Raw genomic sequence first — 21,830 nt, forward strand, 5'->3', positions numbered from 1 at the left:
TGGAAATTGGCACGGTATAACTGTAGTCGGTTCCTGCCATTTCAGAGATCAAGATCAGCTCGATTCAGACAAATCCCCTCGTTTGTTCTATTAAATTCGTGGGGTTTATATCCAAAAATAAGTTATAACGGGTGTTTTTTTTTCGAGGTATATAACTTTAAGTTGGCACCCTGCCTCCCCCCCCCTAGTGACAGCTCTAGTACCTATGTAAAGAGTGCTTTTTTTAGAGCTATAGAACTTTAAATTGCAATAAAACAACGATGGAATATTCGAATGACATGAATTTTATTTATCCGCAAGACAATCTTGTGTCATTACATTTTAAATATGATTTCTGGCATATGACCGCCACGGCTGGCTCGGATGTAGTCCAATCTGGACGTCCAATTTTCGATTTTCCAACATTTGTGGCCGTATATCGGCAATAACACGGCGACTCTTGTCTTCCAAATGTTTGTGGTTTATCCGCATAGACCAATGATTTTACATAGCCCCACAGAAAGTAGTCTAGCGGTGTTAAATCACAAGATCTTGGAGGCCAATTCACAGTTCGAAAACGTGAAATTAGGCGGCCACCAAACGTGTCTTTGAATAAATCGATTGTAGCACGAGCTGTGTGACATGTTGCGCCGTCTTGTTGAAACCACAGCTCCTGGACATCATGTTTGTTCAATTCGGGAATGAAAAAGTTAGTAATCAGAGCTCTATACCGATCACCATTGACAGTAACATTCTGGCCATCATCGTTCTCGAAGAAGTACGGAGCAATGATTCCACCAGCCCATAAAGCGCACCAAACAGTCAGTTTTTCTGGATGTATTGGTGTTTCGACATACACTTGAGGATTAGCTTCACTCCAAATGCGGCAGTTTTGTTTGTTGACGTAGCCATTCAACCAGAAGTGCGCTTCATCGCTAAACAAAATAAAATGGATACGTATTCCGCACAGAACCATTATTTCCGAAATAAAATTGCACTATTTACAAGCGCTGTTAAATCGGTCGCCATCTTGAACAGTAATGCCAACTCAAAGTTATATACCTCGAAAAAAAAACACCCGCTACATAGGTCATATTGATTTTGGAAAAACGACGATTTTGAAAAGAGGTCAATGGATGTTTTTTCATGGTAAAGAGGAAGGAATGCCCCTTAACGATTCAAAACGATTATAGTCAAGACCGGCTTGGTTTGCAACACCACATCCCTTTCAATTGTTTCCTTGGTTTCGAATATTGAAAAAATCCTCGATAAACGTTCATTGTGATAGGGTAGTAGTGATATTCTGTTCACAAATAATCTCGAGTTCTGAATATTCTCCTAGAGGTGGACGTATTCTGTGAAAAGGAAAGAAAAATTAATTATGAAGTTAATTCCGATGTATTTCATTCCATTGTAATGAATTAATCAATGCATGATTTCATAATCTGAATCTTTTGAAAGTCAACGTTATGTAGCTATTTCGATTCATCAAGAATCGATCAAAATAGTATTAACGTGTCGTCTCATTTGAGCCTTTATATCCCCATATTTTGGCAACCAACACTGAGGAATAGAGCAGAGATAATTCATCAGCAAGAAACCCACTCTTTGAACGTTGTAATCAAGATTCAGGTAGCGTAGTAATTTGTATCAGATTCGTAGAAAGAAGCCCCACGCAGACATTAATTACGCCATATTTCAGGGTTTTACGCCTGCTTGCGGGATCTAAAATGGTAATTAACAAGGATTTATAGATCCGAAGCGATAGTTCTCAGAAGAAAGGAACAAATTCTTGCTATTTTGAATTCAATTAACATTGACAAGAAGGCACGAATCCACCTGGATGATATATGGCATCATTTGGAACACGTAATGCATTTTGGTTCATTATTTTCAATAATTAATCCTTGAACTCATTCCAGTTGAATTATTTCCGAGTCGAGTTTAAACGGATTTACAGAATATCGGATGAATAACACAAATACACAACGGTCATTATTTTCTCTTATCTCACAAAATATCTTATGAAAGAGATATTCACGCAGTGTGGTTAGTGTTCAGATTTTTCACAGAAATGCAAAACTCCGAAATTATTCAGGGCTTCAGAGTGAAAAATGTTGTTATTTGTTGTATCGCCAGTGTAGTGTCTCTTTGCTAACCCGAGAGATGGAGTCGTATGCTTTGCATTTTCGGAATAACTCCACAGCTTGGGACATAAACAAAACCGTTCTACGGCAGCCACCAGCTCAACCAACTGCGACAAATCTTGTATCAGATACAAGCGTTCAAAACTTGTACACCAAATTGAATCTTTCGATGACCCATAATGAATTGCACTACTCTCCCTCTAAAATCGAAAGTTAAGGGGGCATACCACCACGTGACTGCTCAGGTCAAAATGAAATTATAGATTTTTCCTCTTACCTACAACAACCGATTTTTTTAAAGGTTTTCACATAATTTCCAATAATACAATAATCCATATTGTTGAATGACAATATTTTTAATTTGCGAAAAAAAAAAGTTGTTGAGCTTTTGTTTTTGTAATATGATGATATGTTCAATGTACAAAGTACTGTTATATTTTTTAAATTTTCGTGAAGAAAAAACCTACAAAAAAATCATTCTATAAGAGGTAGAAATATAATTTTTGCGAAAAAAATGATCGACCATCTACAGTGCTGAAGTCTACTTATATGCTTCGTGAAGAGAAAGAAGATAAAGCGAATATACAACTTCGTGCACTTTACAAAGTTTGGTCATCAGCGCCAGAAAGGAAATGAATGGGTAACTGATTAACCATACCATGGATTCCATCACTAATCCAGGGATGAAATCTCGCAATCCAATGCGAGAGAGCGCAAAGTAGGTACAGTTCAAGTTTAATGAAGAAGAATTTTCTTATTCTTTGGATTTTAACAAGTGCATGTAGCATGTTCTCGAAGTTTGAGTATAAATAATGAAGTGAAGCAAAATAATTTTCTTCCAAATATCAAGCAGTTTCTAAAAGTTTCAAAGCAAAGCTTCAGATATATGTTCTAGTGCTAAATAGTATCAAAGATAATAAGCCAAAAGCGTTATTCCCAATGATCCCGTAGGTATACCATAACATGAGCACTGCGCCCTGCAAGGGATAACTATTTTTGGAATTAGCCAGCCCGAAAAGGTTGAAATATGTTGTAATTAAGGTCGAAGTCGAAATGCTTCGGAAGAGCCTGCTACAAATGAACACGCCACCTGAATCTTGATTAGGCCGTTTTTATCAAGCGGAAAACAATAGCCCCGCGATGGACTTGTATGAATGGAGGTGAACTATGGCCCAATTAAATGAAACCGCACTGATTAATCACCTCATTATTTGCCATATAATTGAAATAACACGCTGTTGAAATTCTATCCGAAACGTTCGAACAGTTTGAGGAACGGTCGTTAGCACAGATAACGGTGTACGTTCGTATATTTGGATTTACAACTGAATTCTGTCTATTCGAATACGTTCACAATGATTGAATTCAATCAATTTCCAGTAGCGAGAAAAATTAACTGCGATGTGTACGAATTGATATTACAGATTCCTTATCTTTTTTTATTATTATACATACAGAGCTAAGTAAAAAACTATGAAACTCTTGAAGAATTAGGAAAAACGAAAAAAAACTTGATTGAATGAAAAACAAACACGAAAATTCATTGAAAACAATATAAGAAACAGTAATCCTGAATGAAAAAAACTGAGATTCTTTAAGATATGACAAAAAAAGCCACCAACATGACCAGGAGTCACAATGTCACATCGATATATTGTAGGTAAAACCTAGTAATAACGAGTGTTTTTTTTCGAGGTATATAACTTTAAGTTGGCATTACTGTTCAAGATGGAGACCGATTTAACAGCTGTCAAGTGATTTATTTTCAGTTTGGTTTGGCAATTCATAATCAATAGATTCAGGCCTGAACAACGCTTGAAAATAATGCAATTTCATTTCGAAAATAATGATTCTGTGCGGAATACGTATCGCACACTACGTCCTTTTTAGCGATGCAATGCACTTCTGATTGAATGGCTACGTCAACAAACAAATCTGCCGCATTTGAAGTGAAGCTAATCCTCAAGTGTATGTCGAAACACCGGTACATCCAGAAAAACTGACTGTTTGGTTCGCTTTATGGGCTGGTGGAATCATTGGTCCGTACTTCTTCAAAAACGATGATGGCCATAACGTTCCACTCGATGGTGATCGGTATAGAGCCATGATTACTAACTTTTTCATTCCTGAATTGAACAACCATGATTTCCAGGAGCTGTGGTTCCAACAAGACGGCACAACATGTCACACAGCTCGTGCCACAATCGATTTATTGAGAGACACGTTTGGTGACCGCCTAATTTCACGTTTTGGACCTGTGAATTGGCCTCCAAGATCTCGTGATTTAACACTGCTAGACTACTTTCTGTGGGGCTTTGTAAAGTCATTGGTCTATGCGGATAAGTCGCAAACCCTTGACCATTTGGAAGACAACACTCGCCGTGTTATTGCCGATATACGGCCACAAATGTTGGAAAAAGTTATCGAAAATTGGACGTCCAGATTGGACTACATCCGAGCCAATGTGGCGGTCATATGCCAGAAATCATATTTAAAATGTAATGCCACAAGATCATCTCGCGGATAAATAAAATTCATGTAAATCGAATAATCCATCGTTGTTTTATTGCAATTTAAAGTTCTATAGCTCTAAAAAACAACACCCTTTACAAACAAGTAGCCACTCAAAAGCCTGGATTCTTCTTATCTGAGGATGACGTAGTTATCAAAGGAATTCATTTCTTGTACTAGTTAGATCAGATTCCCTAGAAGAACGTCTTGTGTGAAGCTCCCTATGAAGATCCTGTAGGTTTTAATCTGTAGCGGTATTTTATCACTATCTATGGAAACCTTTTTGTGAATTTCTATTGTAGAGAGAATCCGTTTGTGACGCGAAATATTGCTGGATACAGCCAAATTCGAAAATTTTATCTTTACTTGTCTGTATGCCGTCTGTCGTACTTTATCAAGTCGTCCTACTGCCAAAACATGGCTTGCTGAACCCTCGCTAATCCTTGAGATTATTGAGCCAAATTATTGGCTCTCTTTATACGATCTTATATCTCATTCGGATTATTTGAATATATATCATTTTGAAGTTTTCCATGAAGCTTAAAATTGTTTTTTTCAATTCTACACCGAAAATCTCAAATCTGTCATTTTTCTGATAATTCGTTTTCGATTTTCTTCTGGTATTTCTGTTCAGGGTATAATATGATGCTGAAATAAACAGCCAGTCGAAAATAATCTGATTCAAGTTCATTATTGCAGCATTGCAATTTTGATCAAACTAAGTGACCGCAAAATCGATTATGCCTTATTTGTGAGAAAGCAATGGAATGGCATAAGAATGAAGTATCGTCTAACTTCCCTTCCTTTAGAGGAATTTAGGGTTGTTTTCATTCTGTTTGAAGGCCTGATGTAAGTTAATTACAAACCTACTTACAAAATGCATCCCTTGGAATTCGAATTTATGCCTGCTCAGATTTCCTAAAAAAGTCGATCTATTCAGGGTGATCCGCTTTTGAAATTGAACAGGATATTATCAATTTGGATTATATATTTCACTTTGTTCTTCATTGAATATTTTCCATCAATTCCACGGATGTTTAATGGTAGAACACGCAACAGACTTCTTTTTCTTCTGGTAAAACCCCTTAATTCCAGCCCCGCCACCGTGTGACAAATTACCTTTCAGCGGGAATTTCTTTAGGGGTAACAAGGGCCGATCTCAACGCAAATTGATTCAATACGATGATAAACTACACGGAAGGGGCGCCAAAATCACCTATTCGCGAAAATTGAAAATTTCAGTTGAAAAAAAAGCATACCTAATGAAATGGCAGGAATCCTCATGAAAATAGACAACTTCTATCATTTCTAAGGAAATGTTAATCGTTGTTTGGAGCAGTTTATTTTCTCTCAATTGACTCTCAAATTGAATCGATACAATTAGCGTGAAGTCAGCTCCCCAGGGGAATGCGATGTTTTTATACCATTATCTTTGGGGTAAAAACGAAAATTTTGATGTAACAAATAGTTACTAACGAATGCGAAAAACATTCTCAATTTTCAAAAAAGTGGGTGCAAATATTCCCAGCGCATAGAAAATGCAATGAAAACTCAACAACTCTGAAGCGTCTTATATTGTACTACCAAATTATGTATTCGTGAGCATTACCTCGAAACTCAATTCTTTTGCTAGGAAAGTACTTCATGAAAATTTTTGAAATTTTTTTGAAGAGATTCCATAGAGAAAAATCCATAGAATGGGTGAATTCTTTGATTACTACGTTAAATCATTGGCATAATGAATAGGATTCATAAAGATTTAAATGTCTTCGAGGGAGCGATAGATGTAAGTTAGCATTAAAACGGTCATATCAATGAGGGGTCAAATCTCTGAATAGTCCTACATTGTACTACCATATCACCTATTTCTGATCTCAACTCTACTATAGACTGTCTATCTCATGGCATCATTTTTAACGAGTGTTTTTTTTCGAGGTATATAACATTCAGTTGGCATTTCTGTTCGAGATGATGACCGATTCAACAGGTGTCCAGTAATTTATTCTCAGTTTGGTTTGGCAATTTATCATAAATAGACTCACGCCTGAAAAACGCTTGCGAATAGTGCAATTTTATCTCGAAAATAATAGTTCTGTGCGGAATACGTATCGCGCACTACGTCCATTTTATTTTGTTCAGCGATGAAGCGCACTTCTGATTGAATGGCTACGTCAACAAACAAAACTGCCGCATTTGGAGTGAAGCTAATGCTCAAGCGTATGTCGAAACACCGTTATATCCAGAAAAACTGACTGTTTGGTGCGCTTTATGGGCTGGTGGAATCATTGGTCCATGATTACCATGCCATTACCATTAGCCATGATTACTAACTTTTTCATTTCTGAATTGAACAACCTTGATGTTCAGGTTGCGGTTAAGCCACAAACCCTTGGCCATTTGGAAGACAACATTCGCCGTGTTATTGCCGATATACGGCCACAAATGTTGGAAAAAGTCATCGAGAATTGGACGTCCAGATTGGACTACATCCGAGCCAGCCGTGGTGGTCATATGCCAGAAATCATATTTAAAATGTAATGCCACAAGATTATCTTGCGGATAAATGAAATTCATGTTAATCGAATAATCCATCGTTGTTTTATCGCAATTCAAAGTTCTATAGCTCTAAATAAAACACCCTTCAGTTAAAAAATTTTCATTTCATCAATTCAATTAATGCTTCATCTACAGCATGCCTGAAAATTATTGCCTGAATATAATATTATGTAAGTCAAACTTGCAATGTTTCACATAGATAATCGGTTCGTTAACGATGAAGCTTTTTTTTCATTTTATAGAGTTAATTAACATTTGAAACCTGTGGTCAATTGAAACGTTTCAAAAGTCCATGTTTATGCTTTCGACAACATGATAGCTACCACTTCCTCTTTCAAATTTCTGCTTCAAAAGGATATTGTACAGCCTTTGATTTTCCCTAAAAACTCTCGTTGAACGTTCAAAAAATGCAATGTAGATACAGACGAACGCATCTCCGTCATCGTTAAGCCCTATATGCACGTCAGAGTCTGAAGTGCCTTATCGAGTCCATCGGAATCCGCACGTGAAAAAAAAAAAAACTGCGACATCCAGTGTAATGGTGAAAACTAGTATACCGCACTCGCGCATTAGTGGCCTCAGGGCCGAGCGGAACTTTTGGCGACTGGCAGCGCAGTGCCGCGAACAGAAAAAGCAATTACATCTCAGGTTTTTACCCCCGCCCGGCGTCGGTTTATCCCGCTCTAATTGCGGTTAATTCGGATCTGATTCAATTTCGCGAAAAAGCCGGCGGTGAGAGGACCTTTTGATAATTATTTTCCACTCCGGGGGAAGTTATCTGCTTGTTGAGTCCGGACCCCGGCGCCATCCCGTTATGATTATTGATGCTGAAATTCGTTTTCATCAGACATGCGATCTCTTGACGCGACCGTAAAGTTAACACATACTCTTTCGAAAATTAAGAATTTGTTTTGGATTCGTTAACAACTAAAGGGTGTTTTTTTTAGAGCTATAGAACTTTGAATTGCAATAAAACAACGATGGATTATTCGTCCAAAACGTGAAATTAGGCGGTCACCAAACGTGTCTTTCAATAAATCGATTGTGGCACGAGCTGTGTGACATGTTGCGCCGTCTTGTTGGAACCACAGCTCCTGGACATCATGGTTGTTCAATTCAGGAATGAAAAAGTTAGTAATCATGGCTCTATACCGATCACCATTGACTTTAACGTTCTGGCCATCATCGTTTTTGAAGAAATACGGACCAATGATTCCATCAGCCTATAAAGCGCACCAAACAGTCAGTTTTTCTGGATGTTACGTTGTTTCGACATACACTTGAGGATTAGCTTCACTCCAAATGCGAAAGTTTTGTTTGTTGACGTAGCCATTCAACCAGAAGTGCGCTTCATCGCTAAAAAAAATAAAATGGACGTAGTGCGCGATACGTATTCCGCACAGAACCAAACGTTGTTTAGGCGTGAGTTTATTCATGATGAATTGCCAAACCAAACTGAGAATAAGTCACTCAACAGCTGTTAAATCGGTCGTCATCTCGAACAGTAATGCCAACTTAAAGTTATATACCTCGAAAAAAACACCCGTTACTCCATGATGTTCATGATTTTAACTCATTGGCAGAATTACCTTGCATTTCTCTGTATTTTCAATGGAATGAGAACCAACAATGTAATCATATAACTCATCGGAATATCAACATTTATGTTACAATTCATAATTTAATACTAAGCCCATGTAATAATGAGACCATAGAATCCAAAGAACATTATGCTGAGTCCATAATTGTCAGAATCAATCACGCACATGAGTCTTCATGATCGAAACCAATCTACAGGGCAGGTACCAAGGCTTTCATTTCTTCTTTTGTAGTTGTTATCTCGCAAAATGCGAAACTAGAAAAAAAAACAGTCCACTACTGTACCTACCTATAATGTATATTAAAACCCGTTTCAACAATTTCAATATATTTCGTTATCACCGATAGTACATGTCTGGAAATAACAAAATACAGAATCACCCTTTAAAAAAACTGTATAAGCTGAAGCAAATATGTTTGTGATGAGTTGTCAAAGAATGAATCTTCCTCCTAATAAATTCCAATTAAAAATTCACTCAAATTCAAATTGACTCTCCTAATCAACCTTTTTGTTACAGACAAACCGCCAAAATGAAGATGAGCAAAGTTGGTAACCAAACAAATTCTCAGGATCCACAAGCCGTGAACTCGCGCGTTTTTGTTGGAAACCTCAACACATTCCAGTGCTCGAAGACCGACGTTGAAAGGATGTTTCAGAGATATGGACGATTGGCTGGTGAGTTTAAATTGATGTTGGAATTCATTTTGGGCTTTTCGTCCGTGTTATTCGTGCTTTGGGTATTCGATTCATCTAACGATGACTGATAGTGAAGATTAACATTTTGATTGCTACATTTTTTTCAATTGAGAGTTCTTCCTCATTCTTTGAAGGTACTAGATAATATGAGCTTGTGTATTTCAATATGAAAATTTTCAAGAAGTTGTGATTGTTATTCATCAGAAACGGAATTGACAAATATTGCCAGAAGGCTGGCAATGAAATTATGTATTCACAGCGTATAAAAAACATTGGAAACTCGACAACTCCGAAGAGTCTTTTATTGTACTACCATATTATACAGGCTGGCCATTTGAAAAAGAAACAGACGAGATTACAGACGAAATAAAGTTTTTCGATAGAAATGCTCGGACAGGTCGATTTCTGTTTCGAGGGGGACAACTTAAGATGTAGGTTACGGACGCATAGCGCTTCAACCCTTGCTGCTACAACCCCCACCCCCAATTTTTGAATAGGGAAGATGGGGTGAGTGATACCTCAATATAAAGGTATTTTTATACTGATTTCAGCACAGTAATTGTTTTTTCATTTTATGCATTAGTTCTCGAAATATTCATGCGTTAGTTAGTTAGGAAGGAAGCCACAGTCATGGTTGTTTTGAAGCTCAAAATGTCGATTTTTCACAAAACACTACAAGTGCCATGAAAACACCACTTCATTTTCAAATACTTAGTTAAGAATATTTCGAGAACTAATGCATAAAATGAAAAAACAATTACTGTGCTGAAATCAGTATAAAAATACCTTTCAAATGAGGTATCACTCATCTCATCTTCCCTATTCAAAATTTGGGGGTGAGGGTTGTAGTAGCAAGGGTTGAAGCGCTATGCGTCCGTAACCTACATCTTAAGTTGTCCCCCTCGAAACAGAAATCGACCCATCCGAGCATTTCTATCGAAAAACTTTATTTCGTCTGTAATCTCGTCTGTTTCGTTTTCAAATGGCCACCCTGTATATTCGTGAACACTACCTCAGAACTTAATTCTTTTGATAAAAAACAACTTAATATAATATTTTTCTTAAAGTTTATTGAAGAGATCTCAGAATTAGAGAAATATTTATAAATCATGGTTCCATAACATGAGAAGTAATGACGAAATGGGTAAAATAATAACTATTATGGTGTGGTTTCAATATTTCTCAGAAATGGAATCTATGAACGCTCAAGCCTATATTGGCTGGCAAGTTCTTCAAGAAAGATGTTAAATATTGTTAAATATTAGACTTGGTCAATGTAATTGCATGGAGTAAAAGATTCTTCAATTCCATCAACATAATTCAAAGTGTTGAAAAAAGAGATGTTTGCAGTTTTAATGTATCATATCTAAATATTATCTTAAACGAATTATTTAAGATGCTTGTGTAAATATTGAAAAAGGACAATACCAATATCAAGACGATCAATGACTATGCAAGGGTGATTTAAAATCTCATTGTTGTAGAACTTTTATCTGCTGGGTATTGTCACATGAATACATGCAGATGTTGCAAAAACGATAGCCCAATCCTATGGGACACCTCACCTAAACCGTCTTATGTTTCTCGAAAACGAAGTTTTGAATTTCATTTGTCCTCATTAAACAAACGCGGATGTTTGAAAATGGAATTTTCCCCCTCGACACAACTGAATATGTAAATGTCGGGCCATAGAGTTTAACAAACTTCAGTCTCTGCTGGGGAAATCTGCAGAGTGTTAAATAGTTTATTCATGTCGATGCATGAATGTATTATTGTTCGCCGTGTCGCTCTCCCTCGTGAGGGTTTGTCTCAGATCTCACAGGTTGACGTCGACATTTGACGCCATTAATTTAAATTGCGTGATAAAAACGTGATTAGGACACCTGATGATGACATTACGTGATTGTAATTTTGACGGGGGGTCACAGAGGAAGTTAGCAGAAATCTCGAAGCAGAATTGAGAATTGGGTTTTAGGAGGATCAGTGAAATTAGGACTGTGATCGTTTCCTTTTTCTGCTTTTGTGATGTTCAAGATGAGTAATTCTAAAATGGGATAGAATTATCGATTATAAATTTTTGATTGATTTTGGTCATTTCACAACTGAATCAAAATTCAATAGTCCGTTTCATCATTTCTTCTTTCATTCAACTGCCAATTTCTAGGCATATCGTTCTATTCTTTCTGAAGAGCTAAACTCAATTCCTGAAAAGTTGAAGGCGAGTTTTGGCGATTGAATATTACTCTCTAAGTTTTTTCATACGTGCTCAATTGGTTTCATGTCTGGCGAGTTTGTTGGCCAGTTCATTCTTTGGATATTGTTCTCTCGAAAAATGGTTTATTGTTTTCAATTGAGTCGAAGTCAATATTCGATACACAAAAAATTGTCATGTTGCAACCAACAAGTTCAGAGTGTATATGGGGGTGAGAGGGGGTGTAATACTTTAGACGATGATTGTATTAGTGAAAGTCCTATAGCTAGTTTTCCTCGTTTTCACCAATTCCTTGGGCTAAATTAGAATGCTCGTTTTGGTCATCTACTCACTTCCATACGTTTTAATGAACATATTATTTTCAATGTTGATTCTTTCAAATCCTGCAATATTCTTGGATTATGAATCTTAAGATTAATTTGACATAATAGTACAGATATCATGTCACAAAATCACACAAGTCACAAGTAAAAATAAAAATATAATTGAAAAAAGCAAGGATACTTTGAATTTCAAAATGTATGTGTTTTTAAAAGACATGACATGAACTTAGAACGATTTAGCACTACAATCAACCATAGACTATTATATACTAGAGTGACACAGACGAATTCAGCACTCAAATCAAATCAGATATTCTGTTCCAACTGCCTCAGCAAATATAATATAGGATATGCAAGTATATTTTGCCAGACTAGAGCAAACCAACATGCTGATGATATTGAAAATAAAACGAAAAAGACAGCCTCAGCTAAGCACGCAAAAGATAATAACCTCACATTCAACTTTGAACCAAACAATTAATACGTGAAATGAATTATTGAGGATGAAAATGGAAAGAGACGATCGCAATTTTAGGACAGATACAACACACCTCCAGAACATACATAAAGTATTACTACATTATTGATATAATAACGAACGCAATAGATACGTAAACAGGAAACTGAACCAAACATATTACAGATGATTTCTGCTCAAGATAATTACGAATAGGAAACAAATAGAAGTACTTATATGTTAATTTCGATGAATGAAGTGTGTTTTTTACAAGTTAAGTGCTAATATTGCTAATTTTCAAGGAATGTTGTTATTTTGTTTTGTATTAGTATTGTAATTTGAATGTATGAAAATTTTAGCCTCTGAAGAAGCCCACATATTGGGCGAAACGTCAGGTGAAGAAAAATAAAAACTACAATGAAACGTTTTTAATTATATTTGAATATATTTTGGGCAAAAACTTTGAAATACATATGTAATACTTATAGTTATACAAATTTGAAGATACTAATAAGATTGCTTTTGATTATTGTGAACATTTGAATGATGCCAGACAAGCTTAGCTTATGTATCTCGTATAAACAAATATGTGTGATATTACTGAAATGAATTCGATTCGTTTTGGGTTGGTGAGATTTGATTCTTCTCTTTTTTCGCTTCACCCCATATAGAAACTCTAAAAAGGCGCCCTTCATATTAGTGGTCATGAACTAGATTTTATGAAAATCGACACTAATTAAACAAGATCGATTCGGTTTCCCCAACTACTTTAGGCCGTAAATATTTCACGAGACTTTTATTGATATTAATTGCAGACCAGCACGATATATCTGACTAGAACAAGTTGGAAATACAACGGCGTGCGTGTTTTGTGTTATTCTATTTCGCTCCTCATATTGAACCTTCTTCATGCCACATTCTGTCGAACTGTCTATATACTCCACAATTATATTGGAAAATTGATGCCAGTCGGTTTTTCGTGTCCGTTCGGCTTTTCCTTGATTAATATCAACTTGTGTTTCTAGATGATCAAGGTTAATTACTATTAAGGTTTCCAATTTTAGCTTCCATAATGGTGATTAGTTTGGCTACCATGAAAATTCCTCAAATTCAGACTATTGGACCCAGCAGTCCTACTGATGAAGATTCTGCTTTAACATCTTTAACAAAATTAATTTTGATGATGTGGAAAACAAGTTATCATCCCAAATTCCAATAGAGTTTTATTATTACATATCATTTTTGTACCGACTATCCAGGGAAGGTGCCAGTAATGAAAGAATTAGTTGTCAGACAACAGGGTTCTCTCTGACTCTACTATCAGCGAACCCTCCCAGTGACAAGATGATAAAGAAAATTGGCATCGAGAAAACCTTCACTAAGATGTATTTGAAAAAACTGGACAAGAAAGTTCACAATCCCAGCTCCCTGAAAGAAAACCATTAAATGGTTCTCAAACTAATAGGGCGACTGCCGCTGGAGTATTATTTGGGACTGTCATCAAATGCTCACTATCGTTAGGTGGCTGTCCTAATGATTTTGAGGCAGAAATACTTACAATCAGAAGATGTTTGGAAATTAACCTAGTGAGAAACTCTCAGAAATAATATGATATAGCTGCAAGCAAGCATTGAGCTTACATATCATCGATTTTGAGATGGTAGTGGAGTGCCAAAGAAAACTCAGCGAAATAGGCAAGAATTACTAGGTGTGTTTAGTATGGATTCCCGGTCACTCGGGAATTGAAGGAAATGAAGAGGCCAACCCAACAGAGAGGGGACACAAGGCTCTCATTCTATGGGCCTAGGTATGGGTACAAGAAGGTATTTTGGGATAAAGAAGAAACCGAAAGAAAAACATTCTGGATGAATCTACTTGGCATTCCAAAAAGTTTTTTCGAAATTCTGATAGTGCGAGTATCTGGATCTCAGCAAGATTATGCTGCACCTTCTTTTTGGACTACTTTCTGATCATTGCCGGCTCAGGAAGCACTTCATTAGAATGAGTCTATCATAAAATGACGAATAAAAATTCTAGAGGAAGAGGAAGAACTCAGGATCACCAGATGACTGAATGCCTCGCCATCGCTAGCCAACGTAAAAAATGATTTGGACAAGAGACTCGTGGAAGTAAGGAAGTAAGCTACTTGAATCCATCCAGGATACTGGAGTTCATAAGAACTCTGAAACTGTAGGGTAAGCTATAGACTACGATTGATGGTAAGAATACCTATGATGTGGGCACCATAGACTATGAGGTCGCAGTGCAATGAAAACCCCTTCAAATCGATAGTTAGATAATTTTTCTCAAAATGACGCCAACATGAATTCTTCAACTTGGAAAAATTAACAAATTTTTTGGATTTAGGAGTTGTCAGAATCTTCGAAATATGTGATGGATCCATTATAATGTCATCAAGTTATTGAATTTTCGTTTTATATATTTCATCGATGTTTTGATAGTTACACTGCTCTTCGAGGCGGATACAAACACAACAAATCGGAGATTATAAAATTCGGTCGAATCATTTTTGATTAAAAATAACGCCGAATAACTTGACTTAACCTATGGAAATCACTCTGTTCAGCTTATGTAAATATTTCATCAGTAGAAATTTTGGGGAGGAATTTGAAAATTTTTTGATGTACCTAAGCATGAAATTCTTTTACTTATTTCCACTTCCAACTTACCTCAAATCAATTCAGATATTTGAATTCTCGATATATACAAATCGGAATGAAGAGGTCGAAAATATTCTCTACTTTATGGTGTCTACATTTCGTATATCATTTTCAACAATGAACCTACAAATTATGATACATACTTGAGATTCAACAATTCCATGGACACATCCAGGCTGACTTATATCTGGAAGAAACAGAAGGTGATGAAACTTTTGAAGAGCTCACGTCATAAAAGCGTACTCTGGAAAAGTAGAATTGAATGTTGTGATTTTAACATATTTGAGACGGGGGAAATCTTAAATTGAGCGCTTCTCCACTTTATCCTCATTTTTCATAACTTCGCTTCAAGTTGATATGTTACGCGATGGGAGAAAATGTGTTTGTTTACGATCTGAGAGTTATCTTTGAATACTTCAACTTTCGTGTTGTATCCCTTGCTGAATAGAACTTCATGTTAAGAAGCTGTGCGACTTTTCACTTCTTGATATTTATCATCACATATTTCGGATATTATAATCTGGCCTGTTACCATATAAATATTTCTACTGATTTGAGTTTTTTTCTATGATCTGGTTCTTACGGAATGGAATATACTGTAATATTCAGAGAACATCGTGAGTGCCAAGGAGAAAAAGTAGGAAATGATGCTCTTTTCACATTTCTGGAGGTAATATACCTCAAAGAACAACTTCCTTATTCAATTACAAAAATTGGTTAATGTCTCTAAAATTAATTATAATTGCATAATACACTGCGCAAAAAAATTAACGCACATTCTGAAAATCTCAATTTCAATGAAAGTTAACTCTACATTGACTTTATAACTCATTTTTTATGTTCTCTTGGATGGTTTTGAACGAAACAAGACACATTAAATGGAAGAAAAATTCAGGATTTCACCGAATCTTATGTGAAAGAAGAGAAATAAACAATTTTCAAAATACTGGAATGCTGATAAGTGATTTAATACTGGGTATTTCCACCCCTTGCGTTAATTACAGCTCGGCAACGGCGGTTCATACTCAAAATGAGTGATCTTAAAATGTTCTGATCTAATCCTTCCCAGATTTCTCTGAGTTGCATTCCTAAGTCATTAAGAGTAGCTGAACTTCTCAGCCTTCTATTGAGGTTGTCCCAAACCTGCTCAATTGGAATGAGATCTGGACTTCTTGCTGGCCATTCCATTCGAGAGACTTCAACCTCTTCAAGGTACTCCTGAACGATGCGCGCACGATAGGTTCTGGCATTATCGTCCATAAAAATGAAATTTTCACCAAGATATGGGGCAAATGGCACTACATGCTCTTCAAGAATGTTCCTTATATACCTATCTGCATTCATAGCTCCATTATCAACGACCACTAGGTCTGTGCGAGCAGTCAAAGATATTCCACCCCATATGATAATCGATCTTCCCTCGAAACCAGTAATATTCAGGAAATTGCACTGAGCATATCTTTCATATGGACATCTGTATACAAGGAAACGTCGATCACAATGGTAGAGGCAGAATCTGGACTCATCTGTGAAGAGAACTCTTTCCCAATCAGCCTCTTCCCAATGGATATGCTCTCTCGCAAAATCCAAACGCGCCCTTCGATGGGCGGGGGTAAAAGCTGGGCCTCTTGCCGCGACATGAGGCCTTGAATCATATTCTTGAGGCGATTTCTTATTGTCTGAGTGCTAATTTGCACCCCATGAGTTTGCTCAAGCTGATTTTGAAGGAGTCGAGCGGATGCAAACCGTTGTCTCAACGAAGAAACTCTCAAGTAAGGTTCTTGAATGGCAGTTGTTACCTGTGGTCTACCCTGTCCTGGTCTTCGGACATTCATACCTGTCTCCCTGAATCGCTGCAACATTTTGGACACACTTGTATGGGAAACTCCAAACCTTTCTGCAATTCTTGTGTATGTTTACCTTTCTTCTCGCAAAACTACCGCTTGGCACATTCCTCTTGGGTAAAATTGGGTGTTTCGCGTTGCATAGCGATCGAGTGTAGAAAATCAAACGAAAGAAAAACTATTGATCACTAGAATTGATCAAGAACAACTGATTTCAGAATGGAGCCAATACATTCAAAATCTGATAATCTCATCTTTTTTTATTCCTGCTGTGAAAAAACATCTGTATTGAAGAAAAACTTTGAAAGTGGATAACATATGCATGCATTATTCTGATAAAAATAATCATCATTGAGAACACCTTCAGTTGTAGAATAAATTTGAGATTTCCATAATGTGCGTTAATTTTTTTGTGCAGTGTATTATTCAAATTCAAATTTGTTTCTTGGAATAAAATCTTGGGAACACATATTTGGAGTACATACTTTTCCTGTTCCTCCGGTGTGTGTGTAAACGAGGGCGTCTTAAAATATTCCATGTTTCTTTTTGTACCGTTTTCGGCAGCCAAGAGACGCCTGACACCCTTTTTTAATGTTGCCTTGCTAATGTGTCTCTAATTTACATAACGTATTTTCTGTTCCGAATCTGCCTCGGGGCAATTCTGCAGCAAGGAAATATTTGGATAAGATTTTATTTCTATTTCATGGACTGAAGGGAGCTTTCATATTTGCTCTGGTGGTTTAAAGGGAGATCAGAACGTGCCTAATGGTCGTTCTTTTTCATGGTAAATTGTCGAAATGATGATTTCGCTATTATGTTTGGACACATATTCAAGGGGTTCGTTCTCTTGATGTAAATCGAAGAAATGTGGAGATTCATTTTGAATAATTTTTCATCTAGTGAAATTGAGAATGAACAGATACTTTACCAAAGAGATCCAGTGAAAAATAATAACGAATTCCATAACCACATGGTTTCGATTAATTTCGTTAAGTCATTGAGAAAGTCAATTTTCAAATTCACTCATAGTTAAGGATGCTTTTTTTCTGGTAAATATATACAGACTTCACTTGATGGGAGTTCATTTTAATCAAATTGAGCGTCATGTGTTCTATTTCTTCTTTCTCAATTATTCAAATAACATTTTGTTATACAGTAGCTTCTTAAGATTTCACATTTTGGATAACCGAATTTTCAGAATGAAAGTATACCTTATATGTATATGAAAATATGAGGATAGGTATGTGTGAATATTAAGTGATCCTGAAAACGTCAACAATAATAAAATAAATTGTTTACGAAAAGAAATTTGGAAGCAGCGAGTTTTCAATTTCCACTTGGTTGATCAATAGTATTCTAATTTTATCGTCTATGTTTATTCCTAGAACTTTTAGGAAGATTAAACTATAAATTTCATTATTATTAGTGTAGGGACTCTCGAAAGGTGGCGTTATGGGTGTCGCATCACACTCTACTTTGGCCCCGGCGGATTTATAGGGGTCGCCGCATCGCAACAGAGTCACCTCTCCACGATGGTGTGAAAGAATGTCTTAGGCGGAGAATACTGGATGGCCTAACTGAATAGTCCACCAGTGGTCTCGGGATGAAACACGCATAATCTTGAGGGAGAAGATACACCCACGCAAACTTGTTTCGAGAACGTCTCACCAGATTATAACAAATTTGAGCTTGAAGTCACCAATTTACTGTATATGGACTTAACCATAAAACTCAAAAATACGATTGACTGAACTGAGCTGACAATTCTTCAAAATTGAAATTATTTTGCCTGATAGTTTTGTATATAGAACAAATTAAATGAAGAATACCTACTACAGTGACTCAATAGAATGGGCCTCATATTCGAATAAATCAAAAATGAGACAATTTTTATCGCCACTGTGTTTTATCAAGTCACTGTAGATATGATAGGTTATAGGTTTGATATCAATATCTTTATGTAAATTGCGTCAGATTTATGTAGAACTGGTGGATTACGTTGATCTTGAAAACATTGTGATTTTGAGTTTTGTATTCTGAGATATCTTTCGAATTCAATGCAGTAATTTTTGATTCGATTGTTATAGCTATATGTATATATTGAACAGAACTAAGTATATGCTGTCGTGTTTTTGTTCATAACGGGTGTTTTTTTTGTGGTATATAACTTTAAGTTGGTATTACTGTTCGAGATGGCGATCGTTTCGACAGCTGTCAAGTGATTTATTCTTAGTTTGGTTTGGCAATTTATCATGAATAGACTCACGCCTGAACAACGCTTGAAAATAGTGCAATTTTATTTCGAAAATAATGGTTCTGTGCGGAATACGTATCGCGCACTACGTCCATTAGCGATGAACCGCACTTCTGGTTGAATGGCTACGTCAACAAACTGAACTGCCGCATTTGGAGTGAAGCTAATCCTCAAGTGTATGTCAAAACACCGTTACATCCAGAAAAACTGACTGTTTGGTGCACTTTATGGGCTGGTGGAATCATTGGTCCGTACTTCTTCAAAAACGATGATGGCCAGAACGTTACAGTCAATGGTGATCGTTATAGAGCCATGATTACTAACTTTTAATTCCTGAATTGAACAACCATGATGTCCAGGAGCTGTGGTTCCAACAAGACGGAGCAACATGTCAGACAGCTCGTGCCACAATCGATTTATTGGAAGACACGTTTGGTGACCGCCTACTTTTACGTTTTGGACCTGTGAATTGGTCTCCAAGATCTTGTGATTTAACATCGCTAGACTACTTTCTGTGGGGCTATGTAAGGTCATTGGTCTATGCGGATAAGTCACAAACCCTTGACCATTTGGAAGACAACATTCGCCGTGTTATCGGCGATATACGGCCACAAATGTTGGAAAAAGTCATCGAAAATTGGACGTCCAGATTGGACTACATCCGAGCCAGCCGTGGCGGTCACATGCCAGAAATCATATTCAAAATGTAATGCCACAAGATTATCTTGCGGACAAATAAAATTCATGTCAATCGAATAATCCATTGTTGTTTTATTACAATTTAAAGTTCTATAGCTTTAAAAAAAACACCTTTTACTTTTCACATTTTCTGCTTATATTTTAGTAATAACCTGTTGGAAATCAAGACCAACTATTATTTTTATTTTTTTGAAATAGCCGGTTGCATAAGCGGAAGTAGTAGATGCTTTCATGACGATACAGAAAGCCGTCCTCATCTAAAAACAGAGTTTTGGATTAAGTTCCAGATATTCTAGAAAATAAAAAAAATATATTTTCTCATCATTGAATTCTCATTTTACCTTCATGATCACCCAAATTCTTCAGAAGCCAAATATTGGTTACGAAAAAATTAACATTTGACCGTAATCAAAATTTTTAAGATGTCATATGTAAGAATATTTTCAGGCTCGTCCATCAGTAAAGAAAATATAAGACAATATTTCATTTGCAATCTGAAAATGCTCTCAACCTACGAACATCAAATTGTTTTTAGATTGCGTCTTCTGAAGTTCTACGAAACATCTTAGTGAAATCGGTCCGTTTCTCGATTGACCAACGGTTCCACTACCGAAATTCATCTTTGCGGGACAAATTCGCTAGAAAATTATGCACCCTCATCACAGATTTCCGCAGCTCCGAAACCACAGATTTCTGAAACCAGAACCAGTTGTACAACGCTGCCAGAAGGGACCCTTCTCAACGTTACTACTGCTACAAATCATGCTGTCTGTTGAATGGAATCCAGAACTTCGGTCGAAATCAGCATGTTACAGCGTAAAAAGTTAATTGAAAATTTTATATCCGAATGACGATATCGATTCCACGAAAATAATCACTGTAAATATTTAAAAATTCAGTGGTTCATCTGAATGAAGGGAAATAAAAAAAATACTCATTTGATAGTAAATATAATGTCAATCGTGTTTCTTTTTTTGGATATTTCTACCAGGTTTCTTGCCTGAAAAATCAAGATTTAAATGTATGTTCCTCTGTGAACGCAATATTTCAAGAAATTGACATTCCGGACAGCACATAGTCATGGTTATGAATCTTGTGAAATCAAAACAAATCATTTTGTATTAGGTGCTTGGAATTATGTGAGGATATGAGGAAAAAATTTTAGAAAACAACAAATTCGAAAAAAAAAACTGGTGCTACCGATAAATCATCATTTTCATTCCGTAATCACCACAATCCTTCTGTAGCCAGACCAGATATTGGAATTGAAAAATGGAAACTTTACCGTATCAATAAGGACAAATATTCTAAAAAATTCAATCATGACGCCACTGTCGAAATGTTTCGAAAGAATACTTCATTCTCGTTTTCTACAGAATTCTAACTCAGAATTAAGATAGGGATTCAAGCACGCCTACAGGTACCACCTTCCCTCAAAGCGACGTTGAAGAGTGAATTTTCAGAATGACTGCATTTACACTGCGCAAAAAAATTAACACACATTCTGAAAATCAATGGTAGAGGCAGAATCTAGACTCATCTGTGAAGGGAACTCTTTCCCAATCAGCCTCTTCCCAATGGATATGCTCTCGCAAAATCCAAACGCGCCCTTCGATGGGCGGGGGTAAGAGCTGGGCCTCTTGCCGCGACACGAGGCCTTAATCATATTCTCTGAGGCGATTTCTTATTGTCTGAGTGCTAATTTGCACCCTATGAGTTTGCTCAAGCTGATCTTGAAGGAGGCGAGCGGTTGCAAACCGTTGTCTCAACGAAGAAACCCTCAAGTAACGTTCTTGAATGGCAGTTGTTACCCGTGGTCTACCCTGTCCTGGTCTTCGGACATTCATACCTGTCTCCCTGAATCGCTGCAA

The 21,830-nt window shown here is 36.6% G+C and overlaps 1 protein-coding gene across 2 annotated transcripts in view; it reads left to right on the plus strand.

Moving 5' to 3' along the window:
• The window catches only part of LOC123673575, a 493,067-nt gene that overhangs the window by 155,111 nt on the left and 316,126 nt on the right, over positions 1 to 21,830 (plus strand). For both annotated transcript variants that reach the window (XM_045608159.1, XM_045608160.1), the window contains exon 3: positions 9,311 to 9,468. In XM_045608159.1, the coding sequence (XP_045464115.1) occupies positions 9,311 to 9,468 (158 nt within the window). The remainder of the gene's footprint in view (positions 1 to 9,310; positions 9,469 to 21,830) is intronic.

Source organism: Harmonia axyridis, chromosome 2 (assembly GCF_914767665.1).
Source record: "Harmonia axyridis chromosome 2, icHarAxyr1.1, whole genome shotgun sequence".
Lineage (NCBI taxonomy): Eukaryota > Metazoa > Arthropoda > Insecta > Coleoptera > Coccinellidae > Harmonia > Harmonia axyridis.